General features: G+C 35.7%; 1 protein-coding gene across 5 annotated transcripts in view; it reads right to left on the bottom strand.

Moving 5' to 3' along the window:
* FGF14 (fibroblast growth factor 14) overlaps window positions 1–23,186 on the bottom strand; it is a 644,239-nt gene that overhangs the window by 119,419 nt on the left and 501,634 nt on the right. For all 5 annotated transcript variants that reach the window (XM_069467077.1, XM_069467073.1, XM_069467078.1 and 2 more), the window contains one exon: window positions 19,885–19,988. In XM_069467077.1, the coding sequence (XP_069323178.1) occupies window positions 19,885–19,988 (104 nt within the window). The remainder of the gene's footprint in view (window positions 1–19,884; window positions 19,989–23,186) is intronic.

The raw sequence follows: 23,186 nt of genomic DNA on the forward strand, positions 1-23,186 counted from the left end.
CATTAAATAATTCACTAGTTTTCTTCCATTAATTTTCATAAACATGTGTAGGTATTTGTGCATGGGCAATGTATATAGCCTGATCTTTTGTACCCCCATAATGAGCTGAAAAACAAACAAAAAAATAAATTAAAAAAAAAAATTCCCCCCCCCCCAAAAAAAAAAAAAGTAGTAAGGTCTCCAACTCAAGCTTCCTTATACCTTCTTTCTCCAGGGAGAAAGGTCCTGATATATAAGATGCATGATGTTTATGCTTAGGTAAGACATCCAGTATCTTTTAACAAATACTTTAATGCTATTTACACAAAATTTATGAGTTACTTATGAGACAAAATCTAGATAAATATGGGGAAACACGACTACTAAACAATCACCAACCTAGACCTAAGAATGAAATGGATGAGAGAGACACACATGGCTGAGCAGAGTTTAGGTATTTTCTGGCCAAGGCTTTCTTATAGGGATGGAGAAAACACTGTGCATGATAGCAGATGGTTGAGAGGCAACTCAGATTCCTGGAAATATATGTCCTGAAAGTCAGAAATCCCAGGTCTGACTCCAGTTTTTCCATTAATTAATTGTGTGAACTTGGGGAATTCATTCAGCTCCTCTGAGATATCCTCAATCATCAAACAAAGATGTGGGATAATGTGACCAGCAAAGCTGTGATGACTATACACTGTTCCAAATTAAATATATAAATTAGAATTCTTTATAAATGAGGTTACCTAATGGAGAAGGGAAACAAACAAATCATGAGATTTATGAGTGACAAGTATGAGAGAGGGAGAGGAGGGCAGGGTCAAAGAATCCATTAACTAAATGCAATGAAAACAAGATAAATTTTAATTCAAATGGACATAATTTTTAAATAGTCTAAATCTGAGATTATAGTCTGATACATGTTAGCTCACCTTGAAATGTTAACAGTCATGAGAATAATTTTTCCCTTATTCATATTTTACTTGCAACTTTCTAACAAAAACAGTTTCATTTATTCAGTCATTTTTTCGACACGTTTTTGAGTCTCATAGCTGCATAAGGTGCTGCATATCATTTGTTAGGGGTAGGAAGTTAAATAAGACCTGTGTTTTAGGTTACACTGTGTCTCCCCAAAAGACATTGAACTTCTAACTCCTATGAATGAATGTGATTGTATTTAGAGGCAGGATCTTTAAAGAAATAATTAATTTACAATGAGTCATTAGAGTGGGCCCTAATCCAATATGACTGGTGTCTTTATAAAAAGGGGAACATGGGCACAGGGATTGAGACAGACACACAGTGAGAATACCATGCGAACATGACAGCAGAGGTCAGGGTGATGCTTGTACAAGCCAAGGGATGCCGAGTAAAGATTGCCAGTAAACTCACTTAGGTGAGAGGCATGGGGCAGATTCTCCCTGACATCCCTCAGGAGGTACCAACCCTTCCGACACCTTGATCTTGGACTTCTGACCTCTAAAACTATGAGGCAATACATTTCTGTTGTTTAAGCCTGTGGTCTCCAACTCCCAGGCTGTGGACTGGTACCTATTAGGAACCGGGCTGCATAGTAGGAGGTCATCAGTGGGCAAGTGAGTGAAGCTTCTTCTGTACTTACAGCCACTCCCCATGGCTCACATCACTGTATAAGCTCCGCCTCCTGTCAGATCAGCAGCGGCATTAGATTCTCATAGGAGCGTGAACCCTACTGTAAACTGCACATGTGAAGGATCTAGGTTGCATGCTCCTTATGAGAATCTAATGCCTGAAGATCTGAGGTGGAGCAGAAGTGGTGATGCTTGTGCTGGGGAGCAGCTGCAAATACAGATTATCATTAGCAGAGAGTTTTGACTGCACAATAAATGTAATGTGCTTGAATCATCCCCAAACCATCCCCATCTCCTAGTCCGTGGAAAAACTGTCTTCTATGAAACCAATCCCTGGTGCCAAAAAGGCTGGGGACTGCTGGTTTAAGCGACCAGGTTGTGGTACCTTGTTATGGCAGTCCTAGCAAATTAATACAATGTGTCACTTGAATTTTAACAGCTTACAATTTGGACAAGGGGATAATATAAAATTATCAGCAGACATTACATGGCAACTTCTTTACGAGAGGTTTAAACATAGCAATTCAAGAGCAGGAGACCTCAATCTATACCTCTGCCTTCTACTCATTCCCTTCCTCCTCCTCCTCCTCTTCCTCTTCCTCCTCATTATCAGCTTTATTAACACTAATATTTAATGAGCCTTGCTAAGAGTCAGGCATGGTTCTGAATACTTTATATGTTTTAATCCACTCAATGGTCGCAACTTAAAACTGCCATTTAAAATAAAAGAAAACCGAAGCACAGAAAAATGAAATAACTTCTCATGGCCACACAGCCATTGGCGGAATCAAGACTCAGGTAATCTGACCCTAGACCTTGTGCTCACAAGTACTAGACTGTGCTTTTCTCTAACTATTCTGCCAGAGTAGGAAAGACTTTCCCAGAGGAGGATAAGAAGCAAAAATAAAGTAACATTTTAAATGACATTTATGTTACTGAGGTGTTTTTATTTTACTAAAATAATTGCATTACAGGCTAGTTGCTGTATATCAATATCGCTGCAATTCTGAAATACCTGCCACCAAAATATATAAGTATTAAAAGAAAAGCTTGGGTCTATGTATTCAACCTTATTCATATCACTTTAATCATTTCAATAAGACATTAATAGATGCCATAATTCCTAATTACCCACAAGCATGACAATGTTTCTAATGGCAGAATTTTAAAATAACCTTTTCAGACAAAAGAATTTGTATTTTTTTGTGTGTGCATATCCTCTTGTTGGAGGAGAAAAAGAACAATCCAACATGACTTCCTACCAAAAGTCAATGAAAAGGCAATGTCAAACAGTAACACCATTTGCATATGTGGCTGTCTGCATAGTCATAACTCTTGAATATGGATTATGGGGCAAGTGCTTTTTTATGCATTATTGCTTTAAGTTTTATAACAATCTCATAAAATAGATGTCTTTGACAGGACAGAACATCAGGCTCAGAGATCCCCAACAGGCCTAATGACATCCAGCTAGGATGCTTGATGTCCAAATCCCTAATTCTTTCCCCTGCCTAATTCACTTCTCACATGGAAAGGACCCATAGTAATAGACATCTATTTTTTTCCAACACTACATGCAAATAAATTCCTTGTTTAATGCATAACAAATTAAATATTTTAAGTGTCAGAGAGCTTAGTGTCTAACATATCAGTTTCTTGATTATATTCATATGAAACTAACAATTCCATTTAGGTCGCCATTTAAATGCTAGTAACTAAAGCAAAATCTACCCAAAATCAATATCTATTCAATTAATGATTATGGAAAGAAAATTAATAATTTCTTCAAGGGGATCCTACATAATTAGATTGATACTTGGAAGTGCTATTTATTGAGAATATTGAGGACTTAGGGGCACTTTTGTCCAGATGTGTAAGGGACACAATAAAAGGGCCAGTTGCCTATTCATGTGATCTCCTAGGAATGTGTAGAGAATAGGCAGCATGGGGTCCTGAGCGGTGTGTAGAACACCACACCCAGCGTTTGCCCCAACCTACTTCTCCTGTTTCCACGATGGCTTTCCTATCACGCCATTCTCTATTCATCAGGTACATGGGGAAGTGTCTGGCTTCTTTACCCCGTTGGGAGTGGTAAAGAGAGGGAGTGACAGTCACCTAAAGAAGCAACTTTGACGGTAGCCTGTAACCAGCAAATTTTCTTCACTAGCAAAAGCAGTGATGATACACATAACTGATAAATCTACCCATAAATATTTTAAATGTTCCCAGACATTATGGCCTTAACCACTAGGTACTTTGGGGAATAAAAAAAGTTACAGACTGATATTAAGATATTCATTGTATGTATTTTGAACACTTATCAAAAGAAAAAGCATCTCTTTTTTTTTTTTTTTTTTTTTTTGAGACAGAGTCTCACTCTGTTGCCCAGGCTAGAGTGAGTGCCGTGGCGTCAGCCTAGCTCACAGCAACCTCAAACTCCTGGGCTCAAGCAATCCTCCTGTCTCAGCCTCCCGAGTAGCTGGGACTACAGGCATGCGCCACCATGCCCGGCTAATTTTTTCTATATATATTTTTAGCTGTCCATATAATTTCTTTCTATTTTTAGTAGAGGTGGGGTCTCGCTCTTGCTCAGGCTGGTCTCGAATTCCTGAGCTCAAACGATCCGCCCACCTCGGCCTCCCAGAGTGCTAGGATTACAGGCGTGAGCCACCGCGCCCGGCCGAAAAAGCATCTCTATTAACTTTATGTCAAACTCAGCATGTGACCTCAAAATGGTAACATGCACTGATGGCTCCATTTTGAATTCAGTCTCAAACATCTCTACACTACCACAGTATTTACTGTCTTCCAAGAGTATTTAGAATCACTGTTATATGATATAAGATAAATACCATCATTTAAAGTGTTTACTCTATATTGCACTACTACTGAAATACACCTCTAATGCCAGCAAACACAATGCTGGAAATTATTGCGTTTAGCTACATTTGTAGATCTCTTACAAATATTCAAATTGTGTGAGCACCATTTGGAAAAACCATGTGTTTGAATATAATCTTTACTTTATTTGAGATTATAACAAATATATATACATATTCATGCAAAAACATAAATGCCCATTGCTGTTATCATAATTTTAGTCTTCACAAAAATTCTAAGAATGATCTCAAAGTATAGAAGAGGACAATAGAAATAGCACCCATTCATTCTCTACTAAACCAATGTTTCACCACTGAGCTCTCTCTGTGGTATGAGAAGAAATGTCACAGAGAGAAGAATACTACTGCTGATACTATGCCAGGCTAACTGCATGGCTGGTGAAATCCTGACTTGGTCTTAATGTGAATATGATAGGCATGGTGATGTTTGCTGACCTAATGTAATTAATTGTCACCATTCTTCCAGAACATAATCACAATATCTGAAGATTAAACAAAACATAATTGAGTGTTTTATCTATTTCTTAGAAAGCATTTCAAATGTCATCATGATGTTATAAAACAGTCACTCAGAATTCTCAAGGTCACCCTGAATGCTTAAATTAGTGCTGGTCATATTGCCGGGTCTCATTCAGTCTTGAGTTGGCCATTTTCTCCTCCCATCAAACCTGTCCACCTCTCAATCTCACTTTAGTCTGAGAAATTCTAAAAGTCATTTGCCTTTGAAGAGTTAAAAATAACAGAAGTTATGAATTATAGATCTTACACAATAGCCCTAAAGATAGATTTTATTTTTATAGTACTCCAAAAATCAGTATGAAGAAAAATGTCTGAATGATAGCTAAGAGGAAAATATCTATGTGTACATATCAGAATACCAAATTGTACGTGTATGCCCTTTTCATCATGTAAGAAAGATGTCTAAGTAGTTTATGTCTATAGAATAATTATATACAAACATTCACACACAGAGCGTACATAATAAAATAATTTTACTTTTCTACATACCCACATACTCTGAATTCACTGTTTTTGGTTATGGAACTACCCTTAAAATACTCACTTTGAGGTGAAACTACCAATAATAATTGGTTATTATAATACATTAAAAATGATGCCGGGCTTTGAATTCCCTACATTTGCCCAACCTGGGCAATATATTTCTTCACCTTCAATTTGCTGTTCTCACCCCATTACCACCTCAAATATATTAATATAATTGCCTCAGATAACTGATAATGCAATCTACCACCTTATTTAAAGCCAAAAATTATTTTAAAGCACCAAATGTTTCTAGGTAAAATACTGGCATCTATAGAAAATATAATTAGGTATTGAACATAATGGTTAAGGTCATTTTAACATTCCACGATTATATCAATTAGCATACACTAATTATTGGCCAGATACGCAATGTTTCAGTAGAGCCCAGGGCAAATATCTTATTAAGAAAGTGGCCGGAATATTTGATAATTGAAATTAACTGCTGCAATGTGCCACATTCAGTACTTTTCCCTAATCACTATTTGAAATATAATGTCTAATGAAGTTGTTATTCATAAAAAAAAATTAAAATAACATATTTTAGACCAGGTAGTCATGGTTTAAAAACTCTAAAGAATTTCTACTTGTTGCTGAAGGGTGACCATCAGGCATAAAATGAAATAAGGACTGGCTTTTGTGGCTCAGAGAACCAAAGTATGATTGAACACCCTGTGCATTTAAACAACCATTGATGACATGGTTTTCTTTTTTTTTAATGGCTGTTGTTGTTATATTGCATGAATGATGCATAAAAATTAATAAGAAATTTGTTCACACTCAAATTCCTACAAGGTGTTACTTTTTTTTTTTTTTAAGATAAACACAGGGGAACTATTGCCCAAAGTAATTCTCCTGTCTACAGATTTCATTGTGCAAGCCTTCTAGTATAATGAAATTTTAAATTGAATAAAGGTTTGCTGCTATTTCTCCTGGGTATATATTTGACTTTGTTAACTCTATAAAACAGTCTTTCACATGGCTCAAACTTCATTAGGAAAATAGCTAAGCCATTTATGGCACCTGTGGGATAATTTCTTAATAATTTCCTTTATTTTAATATGATATTTCACATTAGAGTTTATTTCTCTATGGACATTAAAATAACTTTTATAACTTCATCCCTAGGTAAAAATTGTCTAGAAAACTTTTGAACAGTTTAAAAGTTGATTTATCTGTTATTAAAATGTTGTTAGAAATATAGATTTTTAATTGATATTAAAACACATTGAATGGCCATACTAGAAAAAAAAATTTTTTTCCTTGGGGCCACAGTGTTTTATTACAAAAATAGAATAAAAACTTCAAAACAAAATAATCCTTTCTAATTTAATGAAAAATTTGTTATTTTTTATTATTTTCTATAGTTTTGCCCAAGGGGCCACCCATCATATAACATGTATGCTGTAGCATGGTAACATGAGTCGCCTGCACACCACAGGGCTCCCAAGGCAAAGAGATGTGTAAATTACATATGTTTCATGGGCCCTGGGGTCAAAACTAGCATGAGTTAAATACAACTCATATGGTAGTTAATGTGTTAAAAATAAAAACGATGTAGGTATTAGACATAAAGGCTACCATGAAATGGTAGACAGAGTTATCTAACTTGCAATATCAATTCATTATTGTAAACCAAGAGGTAGAATTTTATTCAATAATTACAACTGATAATTTTAAAATATAAAACAATTCTCTTTTGCTTTTATTGATAATTTATTGTTATAAGATAGGAAACAAAATGTTAAATGGCAATATTTAAATAATAATGTGGTAGATGCTGTAACTTCTTGTAGAGGTACATAATTTTTTTACCATCATTTTACCCTTAACACAATAGCAAAAATAATATGAGCATATGTCTTGATTATAAAGAAAGCATTTGCAAATTAATTTTCATCTTTGCATTATAAGCATTGTACGTGGCTTCTAATAAAAACAGTTATTCCTCATACTACCATAAATATATGTCTCAAGGTAATACATCATCGTGTCGCAATTGTATTCTTCATTACCTATAGGCAAGAAAGACATCGATTGCTTTAAAGCTATGTCTGAAACGCAGCCCAGGAAACTCTTGAACCATAGCAGAGCATCACTCACCATAGAAAATAATTGGCCATAAACATTTGAATGCAGATGTCTTTTTTATAGAATGTCTTTTGTTCTTTTGGGTAGATGGCCAATAATGGGATTGCTGGATCAAATGGTAGGTCTACTTGTATCTGTTTAAGGTATGTCCGTATTGCTTTCCACAGAGTTTGCACTAGTTTGCAGTCCCATCAGCAGTGTATGAGTGTTCCTATCTCTCTGCATCCATGCCAACATTTATTGTTTTGGGACTTTTTGATCAAGGCCATTCTCACTGGAGATAAGTGACATCTCATTGTGGTTTTGATTTTGTACCCCCATAATATGCTAAAAGAAAAATAAATAAATAAAAAAAAGAGAAAGAAAAAGAAAGTAATTGGCCAATGACAGGCATCTGTTACGTACTGAGTCTAAGGTACACGGAGCACAAACAATGTTATAAAGAGTCCATAGTTGAAAGACAGATGAGTTCATTGGAGAAGTTTATGCTAATAGTAAGTCATCAAGGATCAACTTTTTGTAATTATTCTCTCATGGAAAGCATATACAGTTAATTTACTACATAACATTAGCAAATGCTTCTCTCATGACACAAAGAAATATTCACCATTTATCAGTTTACTAGCATTGGGCACTAGTTATACCAGATTAAAAGTAAAATAGAATAATGTTTCCTTTTTTCCCACATAATTATTTCTGCTAAATAATGGCCAGGATCCAGGATTAATGACCAAATAAAATATCTCTACCTAGTCAGAGAACAAAAATGTAGTGATTCCAAAGCCTCACAAAAATATCTTGTTCCCATTAAGTCTCTACCTCGATTGGAACAGCAAATAGAAAGCAATTATGATGTTTTTGTCTGAGCTGGGACATGCTTATTAACGTGTGAGTCATCTCTGTTCATTTAATATAATGGTCAGATCTTAAAAACAATGTCCTACTCCAGATAAAAATCTTAAGAGATCTAATATGTACTTGGTCAGAAGTACACTGTGTGCCTTTCCATGAAATTGCATTCTGTACTGAATGAATTATCTTAAGTCCAAGAAATATTCAGTGAAACTCTAAGTAGCCCAGAGTACCATACGCCCTTTCATAACATAGAGAAATCAAAGTTAAAATGCAGTGTGCATTGCATCTACAGAAACTCTAAGTTCCATGAGACCATAGTTACATCTCTGTCTTTGTCACCATTATTTCTCTAGGTTCTAGCACGTGTTGGATCCATTCTGGCTGACAGCTAATATTAGAATGAAAATGTGGCCAATATCTTAAGTCCAGTAAATGATCATTATTCTTTCAATGGTACTATAGTTTTAAAATCAGTAGGAACAAACAGAGCATAAAGAAAAGAAAACACTGAAAATTATCATCACAGAAATAATTTTGCCAATTTTTAGTATATAACATGAAAAAGAATAATTTGGTTTTTTGATAAATATTGTTTTAGTTCTTTCTCTGGAAAAGAAATAAAAATAGAGTAGTTTTTCAAATTTTTTAAATAAATTATTTTTTCTTATTAATTCCAGAGTGAACTAAGAAATGGGATGTAAATTATTGGGGCAGCATTGAATATCCAGAGAGAAATACCCAATTCCTATTCAGAGCCCAGATTCTCATAGTCCCTGACAGGTCGATCTAGCATCCCCACTCCCAGTAAGAAGTAAGAAGCAGCATAATTCTCTAAAAGTAAAATAGTCAGGAAGAGAACTTATCAACTCAACTAGGGTAGATGGTGTGCTGTGTCTCTCATACATGCAAATAATTTTTAAAGAAGCACAAATGTTCTCCAAATTTTAGTAGCTGATTTGTCATTTACTCTGTAATATATTGGCTTTGTTAGCATTTATGTAGTTCGTTGCCATTTTCTTGTGTGTGACATGGAGAGTGAAAACAGAGAGATGATACATTTTCAAATATTGTTTCATCTATTGTTCTAGGACCCAACTTTAAGATAGTGTTTGAAACTCCTTATATATAAAAATTCCATTCACCATCTACTACCAACCATATACTCTCCACAAATACAGATAAACAAAATTTGAAATATTTTGATCTAAATTTTGTTGCTATTTATAGTAGTTTATAAAGTTTTCACCCCAGAAAAAAAATCAGGTTAACAACACAAACTGCAGTGGTGTTTATAATTTTTTTCATTGACACTAGAAGAAAATATAAAACCAAAGTATTTTGTGTCATTTTATGAACCTGTAGAAATAACAAAGCCTTTTCTCTTTAATTATCATCATTCATGCTTTTGCTTTAAAGTGTTCATGTTTCAGTGGTAGCAATATTTACTGGAAATAAAAACCAGGGTTTATTCCTCGCCCCCAGGATTCTCTGTTAATTTAAGGACAATATTACTACTCACTTCATCAACACAAATATGGCCATATTAGAATGCAGACATTGAATATCCGTGTTCTGTCTCTGTGTGGATCTGCCATGCTCTTTTAGGAAAGCAATTTGTAAATAAGTGCTTTTCTGCAATTCTATCTTGATAACTAAACAGACTCATATCATCTTTGCTGATGCTTAATGTTTTTCAAGGGGAAAAAAGATAAGTGACATGCACAATAAATATAATGAACATGAAGCTATTCAAGGAATAAATTTTAAAAATTTGCTATGGAAATTGATTCCATTTTAATAATAATCAATCAAAAACTTTAGATTAAAGACTTCCTGCATAGCCACCACTGTTGAGGCAGTGAGAGGAAATGGAACAAATATATTCATGGAATCATAGATTCTGAGAAAAGACAGAACTCATAGAATTCATATAGTCAAGATGTCCCTGAATGGTTAACTCCTCTCTATTGGACTCTACATTTTTTAAAAAATTTTAAACCGGAATTTTTTACTTATCTTTGAAGTCCCAGCATATATTGCACAACTGCTGTCAATGGGAGGCATACAATAAATGTTTGCTGAATGAGGGAATAAATTAACTCATCAATATACATGTCCATACCAAAAGCCTGACTCCTCAGCTAATATTTAAGCTGTAAGTACATTGAGTCGAAATGGTTTTCCATACATTTCTTGCAGACCCTTTTGTTATCAGACATAAGTAATTAATTTTTGTTAAGTAGATATTATGATTTGGGGCATAGTTAAGAGCTATGTATAATGATGGCCCATATGGGATGAATCCACTCCCTACACGGGTCATGGAAGAGAATTTGCTCCTGTCTTCCACAGAGCAGCAGGGTACTGTTGGTCACCTCGGGAATGGGAAGGAAGTCTCTAATCCAGAAACAGCACTTGCACAGGAAGGCTCAGATAGAAACAAAATTAAGTCTCAGAGAAAATAGAGGGTTAGGGAAAAACAAACAATTTATTGAATATAGATATATTTATTTTTGTTAGTATTTTTTAAAATCTAAAAACGATTCATTCCTGAAGCAGCCCAGACTTGATGACATTGACCATCTGCTCTGATAGGATGCTCTTGTCCATGGTCGCACCCTTCCCTTTGGCACGCACCGGCCAGCCCCAGGCTGATGGTCCCAGACTGGTTTCCCCCTTGAGCTTTATGTGATGTAAACTACACCTCTTTTTCAGGATTGAAACCAGCCATTACTAGTTTGTAATTTAATGTCTTACATGTTTCTATTTTTTCTTATTTCATTTTCTCAAAGCCTTAGCAAAATCAAAATTCTTCTCTCTCCCTATATTATTTTGGTGCTCAAGGGCACATTTCTTGTCCCAGCCTTTCCATGGATTGATTGGAGTGACGACAGCCAGAACTCTTCTCCGTGCACTTCCTCAAAGGCCAACTCATTTGGCCAATGATCATGGTCATGTCATTCTGCCCACTTCAAGGCACTTGAACTGAACCATGAATTTATAAATCATATTAATGATAGTAACAGTAATCGATGGTAAAAATAAAATCATGTAATTTGAAAGTCATGGTTTGTGAGGCTGTGGTGTAGACCTGTGTTTATCAAAGTGTGCTCTCCTTCGGGCCTGGGATGCATAGTCAGATTTATGATTCTTGAGGCATGTCAGACTCACTGAATTGGAATCGTGGACTCTGGTAGGTTAATGTTCTGAAATTTGGATATTTACAAGTCTACCTGAGTAAGTCTTATGTATGTGAACCACTATGAGAGGATCTGAAGAACTGATATTCCCTTCCCATATTATTAGCATCATTTTTATAAAAACGAAAGTTCTGAATTTAATTTAACTCAGCTGGTCCTCTGCTCTATTAGTCAGTGTCCAAAACTGCTGCCATCCATTCTATATACTTAGGAATCAAATAAAATACTTTAGAAAGCTAGATGGTATGTTATTTAATAAAGTTCTTTGCAAAATCTAACTTCATGCTGATGCCATTGACCCCATTTCTTCATCTTTATCTCTCACGCAGGAGTAAGAGGACAACAAATACCATCCACAGCAGAACAATTCACCTGAAGGGTGTTATTCTGATGTGGAGGGTAATTTAGCCTTTCCAGGATAAATGAGCTTCGTTATCACCCAATAGTCCTTCACAAGGACTAAACTCTATCCTATGGGCAAGCTGAGTGTGTCCAAATCCGAATGCAGCATCTTCCTCCACCCAACCCCTTCCTCCTCTGGGTTTTATTTTCTTAGTGAAAAGTATCACAGCTTACCTGGTTTTGAGCTAGTCACACCCAGAAAGAATCCAGACAATCATGGAGTTCTTTCTATAATTCCTTGGAAAACACTTTCAAATACCTCTCATCCTTTCCAACCCCTTAATTCAGAGATTGCAGACACCAACATCTCCAGACCCACAAACAGAGTAAGCATTACGTGTAGAAACAAAGTAAACCTGTGGGTTTAGAGTCTGCCTTTATACAATTAAGGAATGGTTGTCACTGTGGCCAAACCAAATAGTGCAAGGCTCACCTAAAGGCATTCAGAGCACACAGAAAACACACACACACACACACACACACACACACAGACCTGTATGTTCTATTTATATGTAGTAAATGTTTTGTAGTTTTCAAGCCCTATTTAGTTCGCTTTCTTCAATTCCTCAGTATCCTCACCTTGACTACTGTAGTTGTTTTTAGACTGCCACTATCTCTTTCCACTAATTCTCATTGTCACAAGTGTAACCCTGTGGAAGTTAAATATGCCCATACTGTTTTTTTGTTTTGTTTTGTTTTCCCTAGAGAATAACATTAACGGAGCCTAGCCATTGCTCTGCAAGAGCAGGTTAGGGAAGGGGATATAGGTGCAGGTGGCCATGAGGCTAGAGCAGATAAAGTATTTTTGGTGTGGTAGGAAACTCTGGACTGGGCTCTCAGAGGCATGATTTTGTTTTTCCCACACCCTAGTAGGAAGCTGGAATCCGGAATTAGGTGGATTCCAGTAACATGATGGAGTGAGCAGAAAACAGGGTGTCCCTCTCTTCTTGGAACATGTTTTCTCCATTTCCTTCCTCCTTCCTCCTCCCATTCTCTCTCCTTTTCTTTTCTCTCTCCTTTCCCTAATGCTGCCTAATGCATCTTCCTGCTGCTGATTTATTATCTCCTTCTTTTTCCATTTAGCTTTTTCCTCTCTTCTTTCTCATAGGCTCTCAATGTCTTTTTTTCTTCTTTCCCCCCAATTCTATTCTCTATCTTCCATAAAATGTCACTGGAATTTGGATAGTCTCAAAGTACATTTATGTCATTTTATTATGTACTATTAACCTAACAAATAGAAAAATTGGATGCTTCACATTTTTCTTTTGTCCAAAAGCTAATTATATGTAGTTTACCAGGTGCCTTTGTTTCTCAATTCCCTTTTTTTTTCTGGTTAGTGACCCTAGGTAGAATCATGGCATTCTTGCCTTGGTCATAATCAATTATATTCTATGCATCGATGTTCACTGTCATGTTAATTACATGAATGCTGGATGTTGAAATTAGCATTAGGAGGAAAATTAGGTGAAGTACCATACTTGCTTCCTTATTACTATAAATTATTTTAGCCAAGTTATCAAGGAAGGATAATAGCCATTTATCCCACTGAGCCGTAGTATGAAAGAAACCACAGGAAAACTTAATGAAAAAAGAAATGTGTTTAAAGCATAAGTAAAGCTTTAAAATATATGTAAAATATAGCTGGGCACAGTGGCTCACACCTGTAATCCTAGCACTCTGGGAAGCTGAGGCGGGAGGATTGCTCGAGGTCAGGATTTCGAGACCAGCCTGAGCAAGAGTGAGACCCCATCTCTACTAAGAATAGAAAGAAATTAGCTGAACAACTAAAAATATATAGAAAAAATTAGCCGAGTGTGGTGGCGCATGCCTGTAGTCCCAGCTACTCGGGAGGCTGAGAAAGGAGGATCGCTTGAGCCCAGGAGTTTGAGGTTGCTGTGAGCTAGGCTGACGCCATGGCACTCTAGCTCTCAAAAAAATAAAATAAAATATATGTAAAATTTGAAACTATTACTTAACGTATCAATAATATAAACAGAAACACTCTGACTAGGAGTAGAATTGTGTGAATAAGTGTGTGTACAGTTTAAGTGCAATGCATAATTCCAAAGAAATACACAAACTCATTCACATATATGAGAATTATGTGTGTGTGTATATATATTCTCAAAAAATGTTAGAAATTATTTGTGCAGAAAAGCATGCATATGGTGTCATAGATTACTAGAATAATCAAAGACATTAATAACTATCTCAAATTTAATACACTTTATAAAATAAAGAAACTAACCTATTTGGAGAGATGAAGAACAAAAGGTGAAGAATGGAAAATTTACATTCTTAAAGGTATATCTGTGTGTAACCAGGTGAACTTGGAGTCTTGCTTAGTTATAGCTTTGTCTCCCTGCACCAAGAGGGAACAAAAGGATCTTCCCCAGGATGAGCAATCCCCAGAAGCTGCTGAGGTCCTCAATTTGCCTGCAATGGATGTTGATGGCTGGAGATGGTCATTGTAGCTCAGTTTATTTAATTAATCCCATGCACTTCCCACTAGCTAAAAACAAGCCAACAAACCAACCCTAAAACATGGAGGAGGAATAGGGTACCCTGCCAACACCTGAATAAATAATGAACAGTTTCCTGAGGATGGACATTCAGAGGTGTTATTCAAAGACAGGACAAGTATCAGGGATGGGCAAATAATTCATGCAATACCCCGTGAACATATAATTACAGGTGAGCGATATGTGTGACTTTATGTGTGTCACTCTAGGGAAGAATAGAAAGAGTTTCAGGGATAATAGGTACCACACTGGAAGAAAAAATAGCAGTTTATTTCTATACCCAAAACTTGAGCAATGAACAGAAGGGTATACGTTAAGAGGAAAATGACATCGTTCGAGCATGTTTTGCTAGAGCTACAGATCGTGCAAGAAGACATACAATTCCTGGTAGGATGAGGCTGTCCTTTCTGGGTGCCCTTGCAAAACTGAGCACAGACAGCAACACAAGTCAGGACACATCAGTGAGAGGTGCCTGCTGGCACAGAGGAGAGCAGGTGGAACCACCTTTGTAGAAGAGGCTCATAAAAATACTCCTGAAAGGCATAATCATATTATCAGAAAACTATCTTATGTAGAATAAATAAACTTTGGGGACCTTGAAAATGCTTATTGCAGAATACATAGCATTTACCTTATTTTCCTTAATTAAAACACATTTCATTCCTACATGCACATTCACCCTGTATTGACGGCTGGGGGGGTTGGTGCTGGCCTACAGAGGTGATCAGTCGATACTCCAGGGCTCCTGGATTGCAGCACGAGTGAAGAACAGTGCAGATCTGCTTTAAAACTTAGGTAAACTCCAACTTAGTGGTAGAAAAGTTAGGAAATATAAATGTTTTATTGTATTCTGTGTTGGTTTTAGTGTCTGTGTATTCCTTCTACTGATTCTCATCAACTCCCTTCTCATCACCTTGCTCTCCAGTTACCATCATCTCCCCCACGGGCTACTGCAGCAGCGCCGGCTGTGTGGTTGTCCATGGCTGGAACAATAACCTTAGACTCGCCAGTAGGAGGGGGCAGGGTGATTTTTATTAAATCTGCAGATTCCTGGGCCTCCCACCAGACCTACTGAACTGAAATAACTATAGGTTGATCCAAAGAATCTGCATTTGTTCCTGGCTACCTAGGTGATTCTTATCAGCCATAATATTTGCAAAACACTATAGCAGTGTATTTTCTTGATTGATTTAAAAAATATAGATGAAAAAGGATTATTTTCCTCTCCTGTTGTACCACCTGGTTAAGAGACTCAGATGAGACATTAATTTCAGGAGAAGACCAGGCCTTACTGACTCTCTAGATGCTTGCATCTGGGTAATAGAAACCTTTACAGCACCATTAGGAAAATAATATTCTCATAAATGCCAGCCTGTGATAAAACAGCAATAATGAATCTTTATACATTTTATGTGAAATTTTTATCTTATCATTCACAAAAATCAAGCAGACTAAAACCAGAATTCTACACCTCGAAATTAACTTAAAGCATACAAGGGAAATCCTATACTATTACAGATGAGGAGATAGACCCAGAGAGATTGGGAAATTGTAACACAGGTATGGGTTGTCAGATCCAGAATCCAGATGTTTTGAAGAAAGCCCAGGGCTTTATTCATTGGAACATCGTCTCTTTTCCTGCCTGCCTTCCTTCCCCCTCTTTCTTTCCTGTGTCAGAAGCACATTTCTGACTTCAACTCTTCTTCATCATTGCCCAGATGATGAATGATATTTTCCTTTCATTCCCAGTTTTTCTTTAGGGTTTAGAAGACCTTGGCTTTCTGTGGAGGATTTTCTTAGTCTTTCAAAGTCACAGGTTATTTAGAAAACAAACAAGCAAACAAAAAGTTTGATTATTCCTCTCAGCACTATAAATAGTTTATAGCTAGTGGAAAAAAACAATTTTCCTTAAACATCATTCTAAACTAAGTTTTGACCAAAAGTATTTCTTTGTCAGTTTCTTTTCTGTGGCCTTGCAGCTTATATTCTACCTGCAAACAAATAGTTTATATATAACATTAAATCTCTTGAGACACATCATTAAGTAACATATTACAATCATCATGACCACAAAAGAAATAACTATTATCATATTGAAGAAAAGATTTCACACGGAACAAGTGCCTTCGGCATTGGAAATGTGATTACTTATAGCTCAGTCAAGATATCTTTTTCTGTCTCCCTAAGGTGGAATTATTTGACACATTGAATATCTTTATTTGGATAGCAAGGGATTATGAGAGTGACTTCCTGAAATACAAATAGAGAAATACGCACCTAAAGTCAAATCACTGGTGTGATGTTCATTTAACAGAATTCAACTTGAATGACCTGAGTATTTCACTGATGACATTCTAAATCTATGGATCCTCAATAAATTTGGTCCCATATTAGAAACTAGGTAACACCGCACAAACATTAAGCTGATTTTTTTTAAGTGGGCATAAGCTTAAAATGAATGACTCCATATCCCAGATTTAAATATTTATGCACTTTTTCCCTTAAATCTGAGTTTGACTGGAGTTGTCATTTTAAAAAATTTACTCAACTTAGTTCAAAATGTCTTAGTTGGGTTGACTATGTTTGTAATATCTTTTCAAATTTAAAGGTCAGATGTTAAATGTAATAAATTTGAAGAATATCACAGACTCACTGTATAACATGAAACTTTTCCCTGACAATTTTCTATGATTTTTATTTTTCATTCAAGAATATCTAAAGGAAACAGATAGGTTTCATATTATACTTCTTAATATTTGCCCTGAAATGAAGTTTATTCTGTAGGTAACAGTTCCCTAAAGGTTTTCATTACATCATCATGTGTTTATAACTTCTTGTCAGAAAAGGAAGGTGCCAGACCATATTATGAAAAGTGTCTGGTATGTGGAAGCAGTATCGAAAAACAGTTAAAAATGTAAGCCAAGGAGTCAGACTGACTATGCTTAACTCTTGCATTTTCTGCCTGCTTCCTGGATGATTTGGGGCAAATTCCTAAACTCTCTGTTCTCTCATTTTAATAGTATTTGCTTAAAAAAGGTTTTTGGAAGGATGAAATGAGCTAATATATTTAAGGTGTTTAGAACAGTGCTAGGCAGAGTAGACTATACGAACGTTACCACTATTATTATTATGTAAGTATAGCTTTTATTATTACATAGTGGAATAATTGTTATATTGCACTCCATACCATTATTTTAGTAGGCTCTTGGTAACTACAGAATAAAGGTAGTATTGAAATATTTCAAGTTCAAATTTTATTACATTGAAATAAACAGAGCACTTTAACTATAAAGTGTTAGTATAGACTTTAAATTGCTTTTCATTTTTATCTAATTCCTTTTCCTGAAAGGTGGCTGAGAATTATAAAGCCTGGCCTGGGCAGAAGAGATCTCTTAGGGTGGGGGCTGGGCAAATAGCATCTCTTTCCAGACTCTGGGTTCAGAAAAAAAAATCAAAAATGGGAGGAGGAGAAAATCAAGCTCTGTAAGTCAGAGAAGGAAGCCACCAAAGGGGAGGCCCAGAAGACAAGTAACTGGAGAATAATAATCAAGGGGTTGAGAATAGAGAACAATGAGCCTGAAATCCTGGAAAATGCTGTTGCCCACAGCTAGTTTAGCTGATTCTGATTTGTCTGATTCCTGCGTAGGGAAGCCATATTTAAAATGCTGGGGACTGGACTTGGCAGTTAATACATTTCTTGTTTCTATTCCTGCTGCTTAGACTGCACCAAGCATAATCAGTAATTTTATTTTAGGATAAGCCACACACTCAAGATGATATACCTTACCTTTAAAAACGAATGGCATACATTTACAACCTCATGACAAAAAAAAAAAAAAAAATTAAAAGCATCTCAGTAACAAAAAGATAAAACATTTAAATTTCCTCTGTCATCAACATATATACTAGAGTACAACAATGTGATAAAATCATTAACGGAGAGAACTAGAGGCTATGGCAGATACTGCCTCTAATGATTTTTACGCCTCTCAGAGATTACTTGGGGGGAAAATAAAGAAACAAAAATAAAAGAACAAATGTCAAATCAATAAAATTGTCTTGTATCTGAAATAAGGCATCTCTAGAAAATGATCCTTTTCTTTATTGGCTTTTTTCTAAAGAGAGCATAGGGAATTCTAGCTTGATCTTGCTCACAATGTGTTGCATATTCATCTTGTGCTAGAGAATGCCATTTGCATAATGTGGGACCCAGTTCCGTGTGCAGGAACACCCTACAAAAAACTCAGATGAAGGCTCAAGAGTACAGGAGCCGGCTTTTTTGAGCTCACCAAGAAGGGCATCTACGCTTGCATTTCATTTCTCTTTGACAAGATTTCCTAAATTTGCTGAAGAAGATATTAACAGATCACATTCCATGGGAGCACCATTCCTTAGAGAATGTTTCTGCTTAAGATATGTACACACACACACACACACACACACATACATACACATACATGCACATATACTTGTACTTTTTTGATGCTGGCGGCGATATTTAACAACAACAGTTTTAACGAATGCAGTTTTTATATGAGAATGATAGGCAAACCCAAATAAGAGCATATTTAAAGGTATTAGAGACATTACTGTATCACTTTTTGTTCAAGGGAAAGTGAGAAGAAGCACCTTATGTAAATCTTTTTTGCTTGGACATGTGGCAGAAATGAATTCTAACTGTATTGTAATGTATGAATACAACACATCTGAGTACAAATTAGATGTCAAGAAAAAATATTCCAGAAAAGGTCATATGGCTGAAAAAGTGCTCAACTGCTAATAAACATTACTGCAAAACTGAGACTATACATTAAAATGAAATATACATTTTAATATTATAAGCAGTTATTTTCCATCAAAATATTTATACAATTTGAAGTCTTATTTTGAAATACACTCCTTTTTCTTTTCTCTATTTTTAGAATTCACATTGTTTCTTTCTAAAAATAATGTTTTATAAGAAACTTGCTAAGTGCATTTCTAAATAGAAATACAAAAGACTATATTAAACCAACTCTTTCAAAATCCATCAATTTTCTGTGAAAATTTTTCAAAATATGGCAAATGCACGATTCAAGATGTAATTATTATTCTTCCTTTAGATATATTCCCATTACCAAACATTGAAGAATAACAAATAAATAGCTTCTACAACATTCTAATAAAGATCAAATACTAAAGCAAAAATGGCAGAATCAATAGACATGGAACTTGTTTTTGTTGTTGCCATTGTTTTTTACACACATCGAATGAATGGCCAATATCTTTGCATAGTACTTACTGATGGGTAGAGGTAACCTTCTCCATTCATGGCTATATACAACCCTGTCTTCACTCCCTGGATGGCAACGACGCGCAGTCCCACTGGTATGAGGTTGAACAGTGCTGGAAAGATAAACGTGGTCCATCACCGACAGGCAGGAAGAAGCAAAGCATAGCACAGCTTTTTTCTCTCATTTATTTAAGAAACATCATTTTTGTTGATATCTTCTGAGAAGTTCTAATTAAATAAATTTTATTTCTCTTTATAATTAAAAGTTTCTGCTATGGGTAAAATTAGCACTTTAGCTTTACTTTGTAAATCTTCTTAGCAGCCTTTCCTACAGCATTCTGAAGAGCTGGTGGGATAATAAACCGAATTAAGCCTGTAATCATGACTCTAGTATCACAGTCTCTGACGCCATTCGGTACCAAAAAACCAAAATCAACTGTGAAGATTCTCAAAGAGCAGAAATTAAAAAGTCTAAGTTGAATGTTTATCCTGACCCTTCATGCAGAAGGTGCGATTTGTCATTACAATGTAATCAGACCAGAAGCTGAAAGGGTAATTTTAAAACTAAATTACTATTGCAGAACCAATATGATATGCCAGAAAGACAGGAAAAGATGTGCACCTGCCAGTGGGCTAAATTTAGAAAGAACTAATCAAACTGAATGTCATGAAAATTTTAGAGAAACAATCCATTTATGTTTCCATGTTTTGTTTCTTCCCTTGTTGGTAAATAATAAAGGTATTTCTCTATATTTTTGTATAGCGTAGATAGCAATGTTATAATTGATTTTTAAAAATCTTAGTATCCTTCTAATGCATTTCCATGCCAGTGTTACATGTTGACTAGTGAGTCCTGTAGCATCATTCTTATTGATAACTGCTTGACAATTTTGGAGAGTTTATTATACATACAGTTATAAGAGAACTGCTAATTATCCACATTGAGGTTATCTGCTCCCACTGAAGTCCTTCTTAACTCAAGTGTAATTCTAAGGAATAGGAGCAGGGGAGAACAGGTACTGAAAACACTAAAATGTGAAAGTAAATGTATAAGTAAAGTATTTAACTTTAGGCTCTGAACTGTGGTCCACAAAGACAAATCATTTGCAAAATGTGGACAATTTTGATTCATTTTAAGGTCTATGCAGTACATAATTAGAAATAGACTTTATAAATTGTGTTCTATTTAATTCTCAGGGACATGTTTTCTCTTAATAGGGTAGAAGAAGTTATACCTTCTCTTCCAATTATTATCTGTTACTGTTCCCAAGATCTCAAGATGTCTGTACTACACAAATGGTGACAGGAAACAGCAGGCCATGGCCATGGATAACTATCCCTGGAAGAGTATTCAGGGGCATGACTGGTTAGCTGGATATTAGCTTTCACTGTGCAAACTAACAGTAGACCGTCTTCTGGGCACTAGGGGATTATGACATATACAGAGAAGAATGGGGTTTATTTTTGCTCATTTCTATGATTTAACATGAAATATAGGTAATGGGGTTGTTGGGTACTAGGAGTTACCTGTGCCAATGTGACTCTCAGTAGTCCTTCCTCGTGGGAGAAGGCCATATTTACTGTTGTATAGGATACCTGAACTATTCTACCTCCCTTATATTTTGAAAAAATGAGCACCATGGGATAAATCCTGATTTCCATGCAAAATATTTTTTGGGAAAAAATAACTGTATGCCTGTCCATGCAACCTATTCTAACCTAGCCAATTCAAACCTAATTATTCTAACTTTTATGCACCCCTAATGGTAGTTTTGGGTGCCACAGATTTGATATAGACCAGATGGTACAATTCTAGAAGGCAAATGGACCATGAACTCATTAAAATAATGTGGTATGGGAAATAGAAAAAGTATACAAGATAGTCTAAAATGGCCATACTAAAAAAAAAAAAAAAAATGGTAGTAGTTTCTTTCTTTTTTTTTTTTTTCAACCAGGATTTTAGTGGGAACCTGCATGATAAATAAGAAATATTATGATTTACAAAATTATAATCAGAAGTGAATCTTTATATCCACTATAACATGGAGAGCCATTCAGAGCTGACCATGATGGAAATGGTGCTAATTAAAACCACAGACACCCACATTAATTGAGAAATCATTACATTTTTCTACTCTCTGTATTTTACATAATTACAAAGCCCAGAGGTGTAAGAATAATGAAGATGTTTGAGTGACTTTGTTTATTCTGTGGAACACTCTAGTTCTCCATATAACAGAGATTTTCAACTCCAGCTGCACATTACAACTAGTTGTGTTCATACTATAGGATGGCCAGGCTCAACCCCAGAGCTATTAATTTACAATCTCTTCCAGTGGGTTTAGGGCATAAGGAATTTTTTGAAAATTTATGCCCTACAATTCTTGTATTAAAATTTTTCGAAAAGCTTCTCAAATGACCCTAACATACAGCCACAGTGAGAACCACCAACCTAAAATCTGTGAGGTGGTAGTCACTGTGTTACTGACAAATTTTACACAAGTTACCAGGTTGAGAATTTCTAAGGTGAGAGGATTTTTTTTTGTTTTGTTTTTGAGGCTTTAAGCACCTGTGTAGTCCTACTCTGCTCGCAGTATCTGTTAAGTCTGGTAATAGGACAATGAAGTTTAACAGCACAGAAAAAAATTCATGGCATCCCCAAAAACAAACTGGTAGAAGGAAAAAAACAGCCCCTAATAAAATACCATAGTTCATGGTAATGCCGACAGTGAGAATTTTAAAGAAATACACCTCTGAAAATGAGTGTAAAGTCACCCAGGTGCTCACTTCCTTTTGTGAAAGATCTTTCTGGGGCACATAGTAGCTAAAATAATAAGCAGTCAAATTGCTACAGTGTCTTCACCACTAGAACCATTTACCCCTCATCAATGGTTGTCTTGCCATTTTTCCTTCCCAGAGATCTCCAGATCTTAGGGGAGATGAGGGGTAACCAGGTTCACCTGCCAGTGGGCCTTTTTTTCTCTACTCAACTCATCTAAAATTTTTAGCAAAAACAGCTTAGCAGGATGGCTCTTATTTTTCCTCATTCTAAATGATCCCATATTTAGTAGTGGGAAATGTGTTGAACTCCAATCATGAAGGTACAAGTCTTCCGTTTTGTGATTTGTTGACATTTGGAGTGATATCTGGGTGAGTTTTAGGTTATTTCTCATCATTTTTCCTATTCAGGGACGACTAATCCATAGTTTGTATTCAGGGAATTATCAAAAAATGGAAACATGTTTATGAATTATTACATCCTTATTATATCACCCTCCTCCTCAAACAAATAAAGGCTGTACTCTAATTAG

The sequence above is a fragment of the Eulemur rufifrons genome, chromosome 4 (assembly GCF_041146395.1).
Source record: "Eulemur rufifrons isolate Redbay chromosome 4, OSU_ERuf_1, whole genome shotgun sequence".
In the NCBI taxonomy this organism is placed as follows: Eukaryota; Metazoa; Chordata; class Mammalia; order Primates; family Lemuridae; genus Eulemur; species Eulemur rufifrons.